Below are 17803 nucleotides of genomic sequence, written 5' to 3' on the forward strand. Positions count from 1 at the left end.
CAGTCTGTCGTGGACGCGCGCGCGAGGCGTTGTTTACTCGACATGTCCCGTTTAGGGTTTTGTATTGATTTTCCTGCAGGAATGGGAGCGCGGCAAGGCTAAAGAGGCCGACCGGGCCAGGGAAGGCTGCTGGAGCGCGCCAGCGACATTAGCCCGAGGAGCGAGTTTCAATGGGATGGGAAAGCTCAAAGTCGCCACCGACAAGCAAATGTAATAATACGGCCAGTCGGGGCGAGAGGGATGAGGGATTTGAGCCAAGGCAAGCAGGTGGGTGGGTGGGGCGACCATCCCGCGTCCCGCTCTCTTGGCTCTCGCAGCAGGCAAGCAACAAGCAAGACACGTAGCAACCTGCAAAACGGCGAAGCAGGCTCACACTGCTTCTTGTATTCTCGGATCTCGACGAGTCAGTCGCCTGACACTGCAACTCTCATCGCCTTGAAACCGTCACCGTCGCCAGTCGCCAGTCGCCACCTTGTTTGTTGTCGTCTGTCGCGCTTTCTCGTCCCTTTAAATTACCCCTCTCGCTTCAAGCGTGCCGGCAACCTTGACACTTTGACGACTATCCCATTCCCACCTCTGGCTGCCAGTTGGGCCACGACTTTACGACAGGCCCGTCGCGTTCCTGGCCACGGCTCTGGCTCTCACCTGCCTGCCTACCTGCCTGCCTTGCCAGCGCATCCACCGAGAGACAAGGAAGGCGACGACAACAGCGACGACTTGTCAATCGCTCTTTATCAACACCCGTCACATCGAGTGAGTCTCACATCGCCGTCTGTGCATCACCCAGCCAGGCCAGCACGGCGGCACGGCGTCTGTGCGCCCGCGACGCCTTGGCTAACCCTCCCCAGTCGACACCTCTCGCCCGCCGCCCACCCGCTACACTCAACAACGCGTCGCGCCGCGCACCCAAGCGCTACCACCCTTCACAGACAACTCCCACCCCGCCCCCCAGTCACTAGGCCGATATGGGGGGTGACTCTCCGAGCCCCACGACGTCGTCGCCCAAGAATGGCACCAGCGTCGGCGCCGACGCCAGCGACGACACGATGGAGGTGCTGCAGGCCGCCCTCCAGTCGGCCGTCGAGGCCAGACAGGCGGCCGAGAACCGCATCGACGTGCTCGAGGCCGAGCTTGCCCGCTTCAAGGACCAGCACGCCTTTGTCGCCGCCTCAAAGGAGGCCCTGATGCAGCAGCTCCGCGACGAGGTCTCGCGCCGCGAGGCCGCAGAGGAGAAGTACGAAGCCGCAGAGGAGAAGATCGAGCTCCTCAGAGGCCAGGTCGAGGCCGCCCGCCGTGGTGTCATGCAGCTCCAGAAGCAGGAACAACACCGTGCCAGCCGAACCTCCGCACACAGGGTTAGCTCCCACGGGGCTGACGACACGTATGGCGGAATCGCTGTCGAGGAGCCGACATCCCGCGCCGCCAAGCGCCAGAGCTTGTATGGGCGGAAGCCTGATGCGGCCGAGCCTGCGCCGCCTACGCCGACGATCGCTTCGACGGCTGGTGTGACATCGCCTTCGGCGCCGCCCGCGCGTGGAGGGCTGCGGGAGCTGCGGCTCGGCGCCGGCGCGTCGTCACTAGCCTCACCCGTCCAGTCGAGCCGCCTCGACGTCCCGACAAAAGGCGACCGCACGAGCGGGTCCCTCAAGTCGCCGCTGCTCTCTCCCCGGAGTCCACTCGGCTCGCCGCCCCGCTCCGTGCGCCCACCATCGCGCGACGGGTCGGGATCCGAGAAGGGCTCGCCTCCCGCCGGCGCCGGCAGCTTCCTCGCGCCACCCAACCTCCCAAACAGGGTAGTCACACCCATGACGTCCGAGCTCAACTCGCTCGCCGCTGACGTCAATGCCGCCGCCGAGCTCGAGCAGGCGCGCGACGAGGTCTCGGCGCTCCGTGCGCAGCTCGAGCGCCTGGCAGTAAGGTTGACGGAGAGCGAGGAAGCGCGAGACGCCAGCGAGAACTGCCTCAAGGCGCTGCGCGAGTTCGTCGCGACCGAGAACAGCACGGCCGGCGATGCCGATCTCGGTGGGATCCGCCTCCCGCCACTGCCTACCGACAAGGAGGCGGACGAGGAGCCTGTGGTCGAGAAGAAGGCGGCCGGGTGGGGAGTCGGCGGGTTCACCAGCCTGTGGGGTTCCAAGGCTGCCGAGGCTCCCAAGGCGCCAGAGTCGACGTCCAACTCGTCCTCGAGGCGGCAGTCGACCGCGAGCATCAGCCAGACGCTGTCGCCACCCCAATCGGAGCCGACCCTCCCTGCTATCGAGCAGGGTGCCGAGGTTGACGAGACAGCATCGATCAAGTCGGGTGCCGGCTCGATCGCGTCGGCCTCCACGGGCACGCCTACGGCCGGCGCGTCGCTCGGCCGCTCGCTGACGTCCTTCTTCGGACGCCGCGGACGTCAGAACTCGCGCTCGGCGTCGACGTCGGCCCAGCCTCCAGCGCTCGTGCTCGAGCAGAGCAACCTCACCTCCACCGACGAGGCCACCGAGGAGGCGCTCGGTGGCAAGGTGCTCCCGCCGATGCCGCACGAGGACATCTCCGTCACGCTGCAGGATGAGGCCGCCGGCGCTGTCGACCGCAGGCGCTTCTCTGAAGCCGCCGAGGACACGCCGACCCCCACGCCCGTTGCCCCCGTCGCTCCGCGCGCCGTCACGGGCCCAGCCTCGGCCAACAGCCTCAACATTGTCTCCCCCACCGCCGTCAAGGCCACGACGCCGACGACGCCCGTGCTCGGGCTCAACATCAGCACTTCGCCGCCTGCCGCCGAGCGCACCCCCTCGCCGGGCCTCAAGCCGCTGTCGCTTTCGCCCGCCGCGTCGCTCCGCTCGCCCTCGCTCCCCGTCCCGCAGCAGCTCTCGCCCGTCGGAAGACCGGCGCGTTCGCCTGCGCGCTCGGCCTCGTCCATCTCGCCTTTCCCCAGCCCGACGGCGGCGGCCATTGCCGACCTCGTCGCCGAGCCCGAGGAGGTCGCCGAGGCCGACGCGACGACGATTGACGACGCGTCAGAGGTCAACACGCCTTTCGACTCGCCCGCACCCGAGGACAGTGCGACTGTCGCCGAGCCGCGCCTCGACGACGAGGCCTCGGGCGAGAGCGACATTGACAGCCCGTCAAAGAACCCGCCGCCCAAGCCTGCGCGCGCGCCTGCCCGCCGCGGTGCGACCCGCAGCCGTGGCTCCAGACGCGGGTCGACGCGCCAAAACAGCACGAGGGCGTAGTGTGTCTCTAGTATTATAGTGAGATCTGGAGCGTCATGTATGGTACTATGCTGTGGAGTGTGAGGTCGGTTGCCCAAAGGCTGCCGTTCAAGTGTTATTGTATGCTTTGAGGGGGTCGTGTCAAGTGCCATCACGCGCCACTGGGGCTGCCGGCATCAACCGTCAGTCACCCAGGCGCGTCATCCATTCAAATCAATCGCGTCGGCACAAACAGATCACAGTCACTTTGCACAACCACATTGTACACCACCACCACGCTCCTCTCTCTCACACTCCCCCTCTCCCTCCTCCTCGCCCCCTTCAGCACTCATCGGCGCGGAGCATACACAGGCGACGCCTGTGACGCTCTCGTCGCCGCTCTCCCTCGCCGCGCTCCCGCCGCGTGCCTTCCCCCGCGATGGCGGCCCTCCTCACCCCCGACGCCGCCGCGCCATCGCCCACGGCCCGCCCCAACCCCTTTGCCAAGGCGACCACGAGCGCGGGGCACGTCTCCTTCAGCCGGAGCACGAGCGCGCTGCTGCCTCTCCGCAGCCCGTCGACCGCGGCGACGCCCGGCCCGCCGCGCCGCCCCTGGCGCCTGCTCTGGCGCGGTGGGCTCGAGGTCGGCCCCGACGGCTGGCGACTGGACGGTGCGTGACTCCCCCGACAGCGCTGACTCCAGGCATCACATTCTTCGCCGTGCTCAACTTTGCCAGGGACAAGGACTCGGCCAACCCGTTCGCGCCGCCCACGCCGCGCGCGTCGACGCCCACGTCGTCGCCGCTCCACTCGGACGCCGACCTGTGCCTCTCGCTCGAGTCGCTCCGCGGGCGCAAGTACCTCCCCGTGCGGGGGCTGGTGCCGCTCGCGGACGGCGAGCTCGACTCGGACGACAGCGTGCAGATCAGCATCGAGAGCCCGCTCCTCGCGTCCTTCTTCACCTCGAGCCTTTGCGCCGGCGCCAAGCTGACACCGGGCGGCCGCACGCCGGTCGCCATCGAGGTCGGGCTGGGCGATGAGGGTGTCGAGGCGTCCACCATTGTGATATACGGGCAGCGGCGCGACGACGCCGCTCTGCGCCTGTGTGTTGGCCGGCGGGTCGCGCCCCCAGCCGCTGAGCCCAGCCCGCGCAAGGTGCGCCCAGGCGAGCCCCTCCCCCGAGGTGAGTCTGCGCGCGGGCCAGTGCTGACAGCAGCCCCGCTGCTCTTCCCGACCAAGGCGGCGCGCCGCCCGCGCCCACCGCTGTCACGCTCGTCCTCGGCGGCAGTGTACGCCCCGCCGCCCGTGCCGGCTGCAGTACCGGACGGGCGTACGCCGGGCCGGCGCGGCGAGAAGCGGCCGCGCAAGGACGAGGGGGACGCCGACGACCGGCGCCGCCGCGCAGGGCGCGTCGTCAAGCCCGAGCGCGACAAGGACGCGGACGAGGATATTTTCGGCCGGCGCTCGGCGTCGGTTGCGCCGCGCGCGGCGAGCGTCGCGCCGCCGCCGTCCCATGCTCCTGCGGGCGCGCCCGATACAGAGGTAGAGGCAGCAGCAGCGCCAGCGCGCACTCCCCGCGCCCGCGTCCCGCAGCAGACGCTCGACAACAAGGCCATGATTCGCAAGCAGACAATGGTGCTGCTCGAGCTGCGCGGCGTCGCGCGTGACCACGCCCTGTTCAAAGACGTGTTTACGCTTACGACCAAGGGGACGTACTTTGCTGTCGTGAGTGCGGCGTGTGTGACGGGACTGACTGGCCAGCGTAATGCGATCGACACGGGTGTGTTGGACAAGTCGCGCGCGCAGGATATCATCGCGCGGCATCTCGACATGTACCTGGACGAGGGGGGAGTGGAAGTGCCAGGCGGCGGAGTGGCAGCGCCGCCCGACGACGGCGATGAAGCTACCGACAAGGACGAGTAGCGAGTAGAGCGGCATCAAGTCAGCGGTTGTGCACCTAGCATGTCATGTACATCATTGCATTGAGAAGCCGGCAACACGTCAAGGAGCTTGCTCGAACCGACACCGCGCCCAGCACCCCCACGCCAGTATGAATACATGGTGCATATCCTTGACAGCTAACAACGGTTCTCCAACAGGGCCTTAGGCAACGGGCTCGATGTGGGCCTTAGGCAACGGGCTCGATGTGGGCCTTAGGCAACGGGCTCGATGTGGGCCTTAGGCAACGGGCTCGATGTCCTGGGTCAGGATTGTCCTGTAGCGGACGGTGCCGTTCTCGACGGCCTTGATGGCGTCGGCCGCATCCTTCATGGGGATGACGTTGATCCAGGGCTTGACCTTCTTCTCGACGGCGAGGTCGAGCATGCGGATGACCTCGCACTTTGAGCCGATATGGCTCGAGGCCAGGGCCGCGCCGTTGCCCGCGAGCGTCTGCGAGCGGATGTTGCTCAGCCCCTCGTCGGGCATGCCGACAAAGACAAACTTCTTCTCGACGTCAAGCGTGGAGAGGAGGGCGTCAATCGGGAGCTGGTTCGAGCTGGCGGCGCAGACAATGAGGTCGAACTCGCGGAACAGGTCCTTCTCGAATCCCGGGACGGTCGCGACAAAGCGCTTGGCGCCCATGGCGAGCGCGTCGGCCTTCTTCGCGTCCGAGCGCGAGAACACCGTCACCTCGGCGCCGAGCGCCGCGCCAAACAGCACGGCGTAGTGCCCCAGCCCGCCGAGGCCGACGACGCCGACCTTGGAGCCCGGGCCGACGTTGTTGCGCACCAGCGGGCTGAAGGACGTGAGGCCACCGCACAGCATCGAGGCCGCCTCGACAGACGGGATCGCGTCGGGGATCGGGAAGACGAACAGCTCCTCGGCGCGGATGTGGGTCGAGTAGCCGCCCTGGTGGTCGTGCCCGTCGGCCCACTTGGTGTTGTAGCCGTGCACGGGGGTGGGGCAGTAGTTTTCTGGGGTCGTTAGTGGGGCTCGGGGCGATAGCTCGGGGCAGCGAGGCGAGGGGGGACGGGGGAGGGGGCGGCAGTGGAGGTGGCGGGAGACAGCGGCCCGATGCAAGTGCTTCGCCACTTTGACCTCGCCTGCCTCGTCCCCCCGGGCCTCCCCACCCAGCTGCTCGCTCGCTGCGCTCGCTCGCACACTCGCACACTCACCATTGTCATTCTTGCACCACTTGCAGTCGCCGCACGATCCCACCTGCGCGCCAACACCGACCCGCTGGCCGACCTTGAACTGGGTGACCTTGGCGCCGACCTCAACGACGCGGCCGACGACCTCGTGGCCGGTAACGACAAACTGCGTCTCCCACGGGCCCCAGCCGCCCGAGATGGTGTGGTGGTCGGACCCGCACACGCCACAGCACTCGACGGCGACGGTCACGCGGTTGTCGGCCAGCGGCTCGAGCTCGTACGTCTTCTTCTGGAAGTTGAGGTAGTCGTTCGGGCTGGTGATGGCGTAGCCGGTCGCCTGGTTGTTCTTGGGGGCGGACATTGTGCGTGCGGTGTAGAGAGCTGAGAGGGGGGGGTGCGGTTGGCCCCGCTGCGTCGTCAGCCTGTAGTTTTATACCCAGGTCGCTGGCAGCATGGCCGCTCCAATCCTCGCAGTCGTTGCGGCAAGAGTCCCACGGCCCGCGCGGCCCGAGGCGGAGATACAGCCGGACACATCCCGGCAAACCGCCCCTCCACTTTTCCCCACCCTGCGGCCCGCAGCCGACACGCGCCGCGCGCCGCCGCGTGCAAGCAAGCAGCACTTGCAACGAGGGCCGAGAGTACGGCGCATGCGTGCATCCGATGCGATGCGAGGGGCCATGTGGCACCCGTCGTGGGTGAGCGACTGCTGCCGTCCGGGCACGCCCCGCGGGCCGGCTCACTCCCTCCCGAAAGTCCCGATGACCACGCCGAATCATCTACCACTTGTCTACGGGCAACTCAACCGTCGAGATGCACTGGAGAGCTGGGCGCACGGCTCAGTCAGCGTATCGCATGCAGACCGACGACTCGTGCATGTGGAGGTGGAGGCTGTCGGCTCCGACGTATCGTTGTCCGTGATATCGCTCCCTCCACCTCCGATAGATCCTCCGGAAACACGCATTGTGCGGCATGGCGTCAGCCGATCTGGGCTCGAGGCAGCCGAACGCCATCGATGGGACCGAGCGATAGGGAGGAGAGATGCTAGGGACGTCGGTGTGAGGGTGGCACCCAGAGCACAGACACTGGACACTGCGACCTGGCCATACGCACCTCCCCATACTCTCCCCCACGGCATTGCATAGCACCGTACAATTCTCTGATATCCTACAATGTCACTCCTGTCCCCCTCTGGCCCCCGTACTCCCCCTAAACCTTCTCGACGTGGTCGATGTGCTGCAACTCGGGCTTGTCCTCGGCCACCTGGTGGTTGATGGCCACGTCGAACGCGTTGACCTGCGTCGTCTTGAACTTGCGCGCGGGGACATGGCGCTCGAAGAGAATGTCGAGCTCGGCAAACGTGCGTCCCGTCGGCTCGGGCAGTCTGAAGTAGTGGTACAGCGCGCAGAGGGCACACGAGCCTGCCCAGAAGAAGCCGGCAAACTGCTTCCAGTTCCACGCCTCGGGGTTGATCATGCGCGGCGTGAGCGTGTTGCAGATGATGGCCGCCACATTGTACGCGGCGCGGCCGAGCGAGACCGTCTTGATCTGCAGCCGGCGCGTGGACATCTCCGCCACGAGCGAGAAGGCAATGGAGCCGACCGAGATCTGGTACCACGTCGCCCAGACGAGCATGAGCGAGCCGGTCGCCATGGAGCGGTCGTACGCCTGCCGGTCGGGAATGAGTCCCATGAACCCGAGGACGAGAAGCGTGACGCAGAGACCACACAGGCCCGTGATGAACAGCCTCCGGCGGCCTACACCGAGCGACATGATGACCCAGCCGACCATGGTGCCGACAACATTGATAGAGTACTGACCCATGGCAAACTTGTAGCCGATGGTGCCCTTGAGGCCGGCCTGCTCGAAGAAGTAGGTAGAGTAGTTGCTGAATGTGTTGCCGGAGAAGTTCTGGGTCGCCCAGAGCATACACACGATCTCGGTACGGCGCAGGTCGGTGCCCTTGAAGCAGTCGAGGTAGGACGAGCCCGAGGTGATGTCCTTCTCAAGCTCGGTCGTGTGCCGCATCATGTCAATCGTTTCGTCGAGGTCGAACGTAGAGTCTGCCTTGGAGGAGGTCAACCGCGCAAGGCTCTTCTTGGCTTCTTCAAGCTTGCCGTGGCGGACGAGCCACCATGGCGACTCGGGCGCAAAGTAGACGCCAATGAGCAGAGGCGGGTACCACATCCACATCAGGCCATAGGGGATACGGTAGGCCCATTGGTCCTCACGCTTGAACATAGCTGGGAACAGTCAGCGATGAAAATTTGGGTGGAGAGTCGAGGTCGACGGGTCAAGTTGACCTCGTCCCCATCACTCGTTCACGCGACTCGCCCATGATCACGCCGACGCCGATGAGCTGGCCCCAGCCCCAGCAGATGTTGCCGTACGTCGTCAGGTAGCCGCGGAGCGCGACGGGACAGACCTCGGACGCGTAGGAGATGGCGATGGACTGGAAGACGCCCCACGGGATACCTGGTGTAAGTGCCACATTCGGGTGCCACACTCACCGGCCAGGATTTCGCCGACGAGCAGCACCTGCACGCTCGGTGCGACGAAGAAGATGGTCGTGACGGCTGCAAGGAAGAGGAGCATGGCGATGATGACGGGGCGGTAGCCGTATCGCTCGGTGAAGAAGCCGTTGACTGGTGGGGTTAGCTTCCGCCACGTGCCACACTGCCACTTACCAATCAGGCCGAGAATCTGCCCGCACTGCGCGCCGTTTGCGAGCGACGTCTGCCACTTGGCCGACACCTGGTACCCGTGCTCTGGGCCCGTGTAGTGGCCGTACTTGCGGTTGAAGGGGGGGAAGGCGTCTGGGTGGGGTGTTAGTGGGCGGGGTGGCGGTGGCGGCGGGGGAAGTGGCGCCGATCGCCCTCCCCGCTGATCAATACACACAAAAGTTGCCGATCTGTCTTGCGTCAGCAGTGTCGACGCGGTACAGGACGACCGCGCAGCGCAGTGCCGGCGCGCCCACTCACGAGCGACACATCGTACCCCTCCATCGCACACAAGCTCGAGATGAGCATCGACCACATGATGGCCTTGGGGTAGAGCTTGACGCCCTGCCAGAGCGTCATCGAATGCTCCTTGTCTGCGGCGTGTGAGCGGACCATCAACACACCCACGCACCAGTCGCGGCCGCCGCGTTGACAAACATGTTGCTCGTCGTGTTCTTCATGGTCTCGCCGTCCTTGAGGACGACGCCGCCGCCGGTGTCTCCGCCGCCCATGGTGTGTGCTGCAAGTGGGTGTTGTGGGTGGGTTGCAAGCGATGCGATGCACGAGAACGAGAGAGGTGGACAAGGGAGCCGCCGACCGACCCGCTATTAAGTCGTTTGGTCTCAGGGGTCGGTCGTCACAACAACCCCGGAGGTCAGGTGGTCTTGGCTCCGGCTCCCCTCGTGGTTGTCACGGTTCCTTGGAGCTCCACTTTCCACCCATCCATCCAGCCAAGTCCGGCCACGTCCTGCGTGCCTCCGATCTCGCCCCGCTACCGGCTCTGCTCGAGAACCGCGCTAACTCGGTGCTGTACTGGACTCGGAACAGGAATGGGAACTGCGTTGGCGAATGCCGTCGGCATCCGCCAAGATGACGAGTGGGTGGAGTGGGTCGCGTCCCTGGCCACGAGGCGGGGTAACTCACGCAGGGTTCAGCCTCCGGCGTATATCGCGTTTAGTCTCAGCTGTAGTCAGCCGGGCTGCTGAAACACAGCACTGGCGGCTGACGGCTGCCCGGACCGTAGCGACATGCACACCCTGGCCTCGGCGCCACTGCATCATACTGCAATTCACTCACGTCCACTCGCTTACGCTGGCCACTGTTGACACCGTTCAGGCGAGCGGCGGACCCCCGCCCGCTCACTCCCATGATCCGATGTGGGGCTACTCCCGAGGTAGAGCCGGGCTACTTCAGCCCTGTTAGGCGCCTGGGGCCATGTGACACGGTCCACTGTACCCGCCCAAGCAAGCGACACCACGCTGCAGGCACGCGCCGTCGATCCGCCGCCCAAGTCCGGTATCGGACTTGGATCGGGCCCGCACTTGTGGCTATCGCGCGGCTGACGATGCCGGCGCGCGCGACTGGGCGACGAGGCGGACTGGGCGCTGATGTACCGCTTACGTCCTACGTCCTCCGACCGGGGGACAACGGGGCAACAATTCCGGGGCCTCGGGCCGTGTGTGGGGCTATTGTTGGCGCGTCTGCTGGCTCACGGCCGCTCACTCCCCGGTGTGGCCGTCCGGTGTGGCCCGGCGTCTTCCACCTGTAAGTCGCCGGTGGCACCCCAGGCTGGTCACTATCAGATCGGGCAGGCCGGACCGAGGGTGCTGTGAAGCTCGGTCCGGGGCGCCTATCTGACACGGTGACGTGGAGTGATGACGGCGGCGGGGTGTATGGCCGATGGGCCGGCCAGCCCGGCAGTACCCCGGGGGTGCGGCTGCTGGTCCGACCGATAGGATGCGTTTTTGGCGCTGAGTCAGAGTCAAATCGGCTGGCCAACCGGCGAGGACAAGGTCACAGTCGATCCCCCGCTCCTCGCCGCTCAAACCCGAGCCGGAGGTACGTCCTTAGCGCCGGCGGTGGTTTCACGGCTCCACGGCCACCATTCTCCAGCCTGGCGGAACTGCCCATACCCCCATCCCAAGCTTACTGGAATCCAGCTCCTGAACCAGCTCGTGCATAGAACCTGGTGCGACTCTGCACAACACTGCGCACCCATATCCGATCGCCACCACCAACCCCACACCACGCGCTACACCACCATCAACGCGGCAAGAGCCACGGCAGCAACAGCAGCCTCAGCGGCCATCGCTGCAGGCAGAGTACCACTCGCCTTTGTTGCCGAAGGGGCACCAGCACCCGCCGACCTACTGAGCGTGTGGGTCATCGAGGGCGGGGCGCTCACTGCCAGAGCGGGATCGGTCGGGAGAGGCCACGTTGTGTAGAGAGGTTGGGTGTTAACCGACGCACCGAGGGCGTCACAGGCCGTCGAGATTGCGTCGAGCTGTTGCCGGGCCACGGTGGCGGACGAGGCGAGGGCACTATGCGGCCCGTTTGAATTTCCCTGTTGCCCCTCACTTTGCTCGGCAGAAACAAGGCGGCACTGGTGGCACTTTGCGAGCTGCAGATAGTTTGCCGTCCCGTTCTGGCATCAGCTCCGCGTCCATGGGGATCACTCACGCCGCAGAAGTAGTCTAGCTGCTGACATCGTGGGTTGTTCGGGTCCCCGCCCGCAGCAAAGCAGTGTGGGATCGTCTCAGGTCGAGAAATGTTGTTTTCAGCAAACTTCTCGACGCGGGAGCACTCGTAGGCACATGCGCGCGGCCGCCCGACGTCGCCCGCGGGAGTGGGGTACGGGCTACGAATCAGCTCAATTCTAGCACCGGTGGCCGGTACATAAACCCACAGAGGCGGTTCCGTCAATGTCGCCGGGGCGACCAGGGTCATGTTGAGATCGGCACAGAGGTCGCGGAGGTCAACGAGATTCTGCAAGTAGTTGTTGTATTGGCGCTCGATGGGGAAGCCGCCGGAGCCTCGAGGGGGTCGGTATAAACTATTCACAAAGCACTGGTGGCAGTTCACGGTCAAGGTGTTGTAGAAGGTGTCCTAGCCATCAGATGAGCCCCACGCGTGCGCTCACCGTGCAAACGTTGAATCTTTTGCAAGACTCAACATTGTAACATCTATCTGCCCTGGCCTGCATCTCCTGGCAGACATTTAGTTCTAGACATTGTGCGACTGCAATTCGAACTGAGGTCAGCTATGCGGGAGGTGCATGCTCACCTCCGAGAACAACGAGGAGCAACGCAGCGATCATCATGAGTGAGTGTATGGATCCAAACGACCAGGAAAATGCTCGTCTGCAATCCAGACCGGAGCGCAATACATAGGTATAATGGCCGCTGCCAAGACGCGGGGCAAACACAATCGTGCCTGATACACGGGTTTCATGGCGGCGATCCCTCGCCGTGCCCGCTGTTCCGGCCGCGCCTTCCTTCATAGTCATCTTGAGAGGATCATGTGCTATGTACGCGTTAGGCGGACCGATCAGGGGAGGTGTTGTGCGGAAAGGCAGTGTTGGGACTTGGGAGCGAGTGGGGAAAAGAGCAACACCGCCACAGCCTCGGGACCCCGCGTTCCGTATCGAAATGTACACATGGCGGGTCCACCTTCGCTCGGCGGGGCAATCTTGGCATTGGGCTTATCGATCTCGGAAGTGAGACACGACGACCGCAACCTGGGACGTCTATCACTCACGTCGGTACACAGGAGGTGGCACTGAGGTGGGTGCCAGCAGTGAGCTATACATACACAGCGACATGCACATCACCCATCACCTACACCAACCCTGTCCGTGTCCGTCATGGCAATGCCCGCTGCCAAGACACGGGGTACATAAATACAGTTGTGTTGGGGCCTGAGGGTTTCATACCCCTCGCCGTGCTGTGTCTTGTGCCCCGTTCCTATCCTTGGTCTTCTCTGATCATGTGCTAGCGATGTACCGACGCGTCAGGGTGTAGTCGTAAGTGACACCGATCACTGACAAAGGTTGAGTGTACAGAGCCAAGGCCGAAATGGAAGCGGAACGGCCTCGAGAGCAACCTGGACCCCGCGTCCTTCCCCATTCCACAATACATAGATGCACCGCCAATGTTATGGAGGATACCCCCCCCCCCAACACCATGCTCATCACCACTCTGGCACTCACTGCGCTGATACGTGAGTCGGAGCTCGCGTATCTGCTGACGGCTTCATAGCTCTGGCCACTGCCCAGAATCAGCGTCCGGAGGGCTGCCCTTCACAAAGGGAGTGTGAGGATATAATATGGGACAAAGTATCTGAAAGGTGCTCCCCCAAGTATGGCATCACTGAGACATGCTCGACCCTCTGCTCGGTGTGTACCAGCACCTCGCCTGCTCCCACCCAGCTGATTCCGCAGAGCGAGTATATGAACACCAAGGTCCACGCCCTCCAATGCGAGCTGGACGCCATTTATGCCGCGGGTGGCGTGGCCAACGGAAGCAGCACTCGATTTGCACACGACGAGTTCCTACACATCGTGCCTCTGCACGAAAGGTGCGTCGATTATGGTGTCGTCCCTCCTACTTCGACGCTCACCGAGCCCCCACTGTAAGTTGCGCACATACACGCCGTGTTGCTGACCGCAGTCCGTACCCCACGCCTTCAAACGTCGTTGGCCGGCCGCGGTCCTGCGAGAGGGTGTGCAGCGACGCGAATTCCACTCAGTTATTCGAGATGACGCGCAGCATCAACTTCGGCTCTTGCTACCTGTACTATGGTTATCCGACCCCAAACCATTCTTCCTGTAGACTTTATACCCAGTTCTGCAGTGTGAGTGCCTTGTTACTGATGAACTGACAGCAGGTCGAGCGTTTCAACAAGCTCGCAGAGTGCACCCAGTGCCGGCTGCTTTCAGCCAGCTCGAATGACTGGTACGGCTCGCCGGAGATTGCGATCGACGCGCGGATCATCCTGGATGAGCTGTACACGCTCTGTCATGATATGGGCTTCTCGCCCACCAACACGCCGCTGTACACCCAGGTCCCGCTACCGACAGACACGCGCCTCGCCATATCGGCCGCACCGACAACGACGTATAAGAGGACGGCCTCGAGTACCAGCTCCCAACCCCTCCCACCGACGACGATGCCGTCGACGACGAAAGCAGCCTCCGAGGCGCGTATAACGAACCCAGCGTACGCTGCACCGGTGGCTGCTGCCGCCGTGGGCATGGGGGTGTACATGATCCTTTAGGGCCCAGTGCCATGAAAGTGCCATGAATTAGTCTTATCACTATTTCCCCCGCAGCATCGGCGGCCTCTGACTCGTCAGACTGAAACCGGCTCTGACGATGGCATACACATCACTACACAGCTTGGTTCCAACGACTGCAAATGCGTCGCCAAGGTGGAGGGGGTTTATGGGTTTATTGGTTTTCGGGTCATGAGTTATGGGCAGATTGTGGGCTTTTATTCACTGGGTACCGGGGTTTTATTAATCAGGTTATGGGGGTTTTAATGGGGTCAAGGGTTTATTGCTCACCTTATCGCTCGTCTTGACCGTCTTTGTCTACCCCATCGCACGGCGTAAAGCCACTCCCGTCGCCTTGGGGTATGTGGGTGATGAGGTCTCTGGGTTAAAGGGATTGCGGAGTCCGGGTTTCTGGGCATTGGGTTGACATCGAGCAGACTCGACGCAGGTGGAAGGGAGGGAGATCGTCAGCCACGTATGAGTGGCGCATGCTCCCCGTCGAGGCTGTTCTGGGGTTACTAGGTTTCTGGGTTATTGGGTTACGGTTTTCTGAGTTATGGGGTTTACCAATGGATTTCGTATCCGTGCGACCTGCTCAATGACGCTGTTCTTGGGTTTTCTTTACAGGTTTTTGAGTTTCTGGGTTGTAGGGTTGGTACTGAGGTTATCGGGTTTTCTCTAGGGGTTTCTTTGTGCGCCAATCGATGGGAGAAGAACGCGGCCTAGTGGCGGAACGCGCGACAATGTCAAGCTCCACACATATGTAGGGCTGTCGTCGCGATCAAGACACTCAATGACGAGGCGAATCAGACGCACTGGCGATGAGCGGGAGGGCGAGGGCTGACGAGAGCCGGTGGCGACACGCTCACGACGAGCCGTTTTGGTGCGCGAGCGAACCGGAGGCGACTGGGGCGGTTGGGGGTGCAAACGTCGCCACAGCGATACAGGGAGTAGTGACCAGAGCAGTTGCATTTCAGAGACGGAGAAGGGAAGAGGGAGGAAGAGGGCGAAGGAGGAAGGGAGATGGATGGCGTAAGCAATCGACAACCAAGGCCCGCAGTGATGAGGAAAGCGGCGTGTGCACGGGCCTAAAGTCTCACGCGGCTCATTTACTTCAGCGGCGGCATAGCCAGGTCAGTTGCTGAACGACTTTAAGCACTTTCGAGGCCAACCGCCGCGGGGGGGGACATCGTGGGATCGAATCCGGGGGAAAACATCCATACACTACGGGGTCTGGTGCTCGTAGTCCCGGACCCATCTGCGATCCTCGTGTCCTCTGTGATGTTGGGGTTACCTATGCAACTTGCTCCCGCTGAATCACTGGACGACTGGGTTCCGCGGTCGACGGCGGCGGTCCCTCGAGGCACATGGTGGGGCTCTGCTCTCCTCAGCAGCATTTCAAGCGAGTCCTTCAACCTACATATGTACTTGCATCTCTCTTTCTATCCACCCCCTCACTCGTCATGTACACAACCTCTGTCGGTGCCTCCCACTTCCCCACCTACACCCGCGAGATGATCGTCGGACCGACGCGCGACAGAAACTCGTCTTCCGTCTCGCCGAGCTGGTAGTGCACTCCCTTGGGCCCGTACACGAGGAAGCCGCCGCCGTCACCTGGTATCTCGGGGTTCTCGGCCGCGACAGCAGCGAATCGGTCGCGCGCGGCGCTGAGCGTCTCGTCGGGGTACGTGCCCGGCAGCGGGGGGTAGGTCCTCATCCCGTCTGGGGTCAGCTGCGCACCACCTTCCCCCACTCACAGCTCGCAGTCACCACCTCGTACGGCGCGCCGCCGTGCTTGTCGAGCCGCTGCCACCCCTTGAGGCAGCACCATACCCCGGTGAGGTACAGCGCCCAGCGGTAGCTGCCGTGCATGGCGCGCACGACGTGCGAGTTTGGCCGCACGATCACGTCGTTTGGCCCGTAGCTGTAGCCCACGGACACGGCGCCGTTGTACCCCGTCCCTTTGATCATGTTGACGATCCCTCCGCAGTCAGCACGGCCTTCGCGACGAAACGCACGCTTCTTGATCCCCTCAAAGTCCCAACCCCACACCTCGCGCTTGAGGACGAACCGCTTGTACTTGGCCTTGTCGGCACAGTACGCCTCGCACCACTGCTGGAGGGCGCTGCCCTTGGCATCATCCCGAGATTCGGCGTCAAACTTGTGCACGCGAGATTCGTGCAGCCACGGTGCGAGCCCTGTCTCCGTGTGCGCCACCAGACGGTCGTTCCACGACCTCGTCTCGGGCCCGCTCGCCTCGATACGCGTGATCTTGTCCTCGCGGGGCCCGCCGTACGCCTTGGAGTGTGTCCCGCGGTGTGCTGGCTCGCCATCGGGCACGGTCCACACGTGGATGTTGGCCGAGTTGCCCCTAGGCGGCGAGGCGTCGATCGAGAAGTCAAAGTCCTGGACCGATACAGTGTACGTGTAACGCTCTGTGTGCCACACATCGCCGCGCTTGACCTGGCGCTGACCCGTCCGTAGCTCGGTGTGTGTGCCTGTGTGTGAGTGGGACCGTGCGTCCCTGCCTACCAGTGATTTGGAAGAACCCAGTGGGCATGATCGTGGCCTGTGCGCGAAGAAAGTTTCGCAGCGTCGTCGCTAATGTCAACAGGTAGTCGCCACCGCGACTCACGATCGTTGAGCCGCGTGTCCCACGACTGGACCTCGTTGTCGTCCCAGCTTGCCTTGGTCACGATCTCGGCGACCATCGCGCGCTCGGACGACGTTATCGGCGGCTCGACAGTCGGCGCCGCGCTGGAGCCATGCAGCACAGCAGTGGCAAGAAACGACGTCGGCGCGACCTCGGGCACAGCCGCGCCGGGCTGGTGACGCGGAGCCGGGGTGCCGTCCTCCCTCCTCCCTCCCCCGGGCGCGCTGGACCCGGGGGAGTACGGGGGCACTGGTTCGTCGGAGCTCCCGCTGGGCGAGTCACCCGGCACCTGGCCGGGCGTGCTCATCTTGGCGGTCGGGTACGCGTTCTTCTCTGTCGTGACTGTCGACTCGGCGCCCATTGTGTTGTCAGTGGATGGACGATGCACTGACAAGTGTTGCAGCTCCAGTCGATCATCTTTAAGAAGGTGAAGCTCGCACTGCACGCAATCATACGCGTGCAGATCTAGGCGTTGCTTGGCGTCCGCCACCATCCCGGGGCGCGCACAAAGCGCGTGTTATCGTGTCCAAGCATCGCCACCTGCCACACCGCCTCGAGGCGTGGAGATTGACCGGAGATTGCGACGCCAGTGCCACAAGGACGCATGCGCCTAACAAAAGCCCGCCAGGCCTGCAAAGTCGATTGCACGCCTATTATCCCTTTCCTCTCGGCATTGTCCTGTCGGTTGTTTACCTTTTCTCGGTCAAAGTCGCCCCCCGCCCGCGCATTCCCTGATCTATTCATTCGGCAGTTTGCCCCGCAGCAGAGCCAAGGAGCTGGAGACAATGTGCGGCGGCGTCATGTGGTGGCTCGAGGCGCACGACCAACACCGGCGCCACGCCGGCTCGAACGCCATGGCTGGCGCCGTCGCAGCAGGGCATCAACTGGCCGAGGCAGAGGACCAGCACCGACACGAGGACCTCGAAATGTCAGCGGTTTGCGTCCTCGACGCTGGTTGGCGTCGAGCCCTCCTTGACGGCCCGAGGCGCGTCTCTTGCCCGCTCTGAATGCCCCACGCACTAGCGATGCCCTCTCCGTCGCATGCATTCATTCTTGCGAGACAGCCGTCAACATCGCGTCGTGTTTCACTCACTCTCTTGTGCATCAACAGTAGTA

The 17803-nt window shown here is 63.7% G+C and overlaps 5 protein-coding genes across 5 annotated transcripts; 2 read left to right on the forward strand and 3 right to left on the reverse strand.

Moving 5' to 3' along the window:
* Positions 1-965: 965 nt before the first annotated feature.
* Q8F55_001860 (uncharacterized protein) lies at positions 966-3215 on the forward strand (the record flags this gene model as incomplete). Its single annotated transcript, XM_069350475.1, has 1 exon — positions 966-3215. One exon carries the CDS (start codon positions 966-968, stop codon positions 3213-3215), a length of 2250 nt encoding a protein of 749 aa, XP_069210861.1.
* A 397-nt stretch (positions 3216-3612) lies between these two features.
* Positions 3613-5096, forward strand: Q8F55_001861 (uncharacterized protein; the record flags this gene model as incomplete). Its single annotated transcript, XM_069350476.1, has 4 exons — positions 3613-3844; positions 3877-4356; positions 4390-4898; positions 4935-5096. The coding sequence occupies 4 exons, from the start codon at positions 3613-3615 to the stop codon at positions 5094-5096; spliced, it is 1383 nt and encodes a 460-aa protein (XP_069210862.1).
* A 255-nt stretch (positions 5097-5351) lies between these two features.
* ADH6 (alcohol dehydrogenase) lies at positions 5352-6626 on the reverse strand (the record flags this gene model as incomplete). Its single annotated transcript, XM_069350477.1, has 2 exons — positions 5352-6088; positions 6290-6626. The coding sequence occupies 2 exons, from the start codon at positions 6624-6626 to the stop codon at positions 5352-5354; spliced, it is 1074 nt and encodes a 357-aa protein (XP_069210863.1).
* Positions 6627-7471: 845 nt separating this feature from the next.
* Positions 7472-9494, reverse strand: Q8F55_001863 (uncharacterized protein; the record flags this gene model as incomplete). Its single annotated transcript, XM_069350478.1, has 7 exons — positions 7472-8505; positions 8588-8737; positions 8773-8907; positions 8950-9078; positions 9161-9173; positions 9244-9356; positions 9395-9494. 7 exons carry the CDS (start codon positions 9492-9494, stop codon positions 7472-7474), a joined length of 1674 nt encoding a protein of 557 aa, XP_069210864.1.
* A 6041-nt stretch (positions 9495-15535) lies between these two features.
* On the reverse strand, positions 15536-17048 carry Q8F55_001864 (uncharacterized protein; the record flags this gene model as incomplete). Its single annotated transcript, XM_069350479.1, has 4 exons — positions 15536-15756; positions 15792-16016; positions 16053-16532; positions 16670-17048. The coding sequence occupies 4 exons, from the start codon at positions 17046-17048 to the stop codon at positions 15536-15538; spliced, it is 1305 nt and encodes a 434-aa protein (XP_069210865.1).
* Positions 17049-17803: the final 755 nt, after the last annotated feature.

Source organism: Vanrija albida (genome assembly GCF_041260175.1).
Source record: "Vanrija albida strain AlHP1 chromosome Unknown contig_2, whole genome shotgun sequence".
Taxonomy (NCBI): Eukaryota; Fungi; Basidiomycota; class Tremellomycetes; order Trichosporonales; family Trichosporonaceae; genus Vanrija; species Vanrija albida.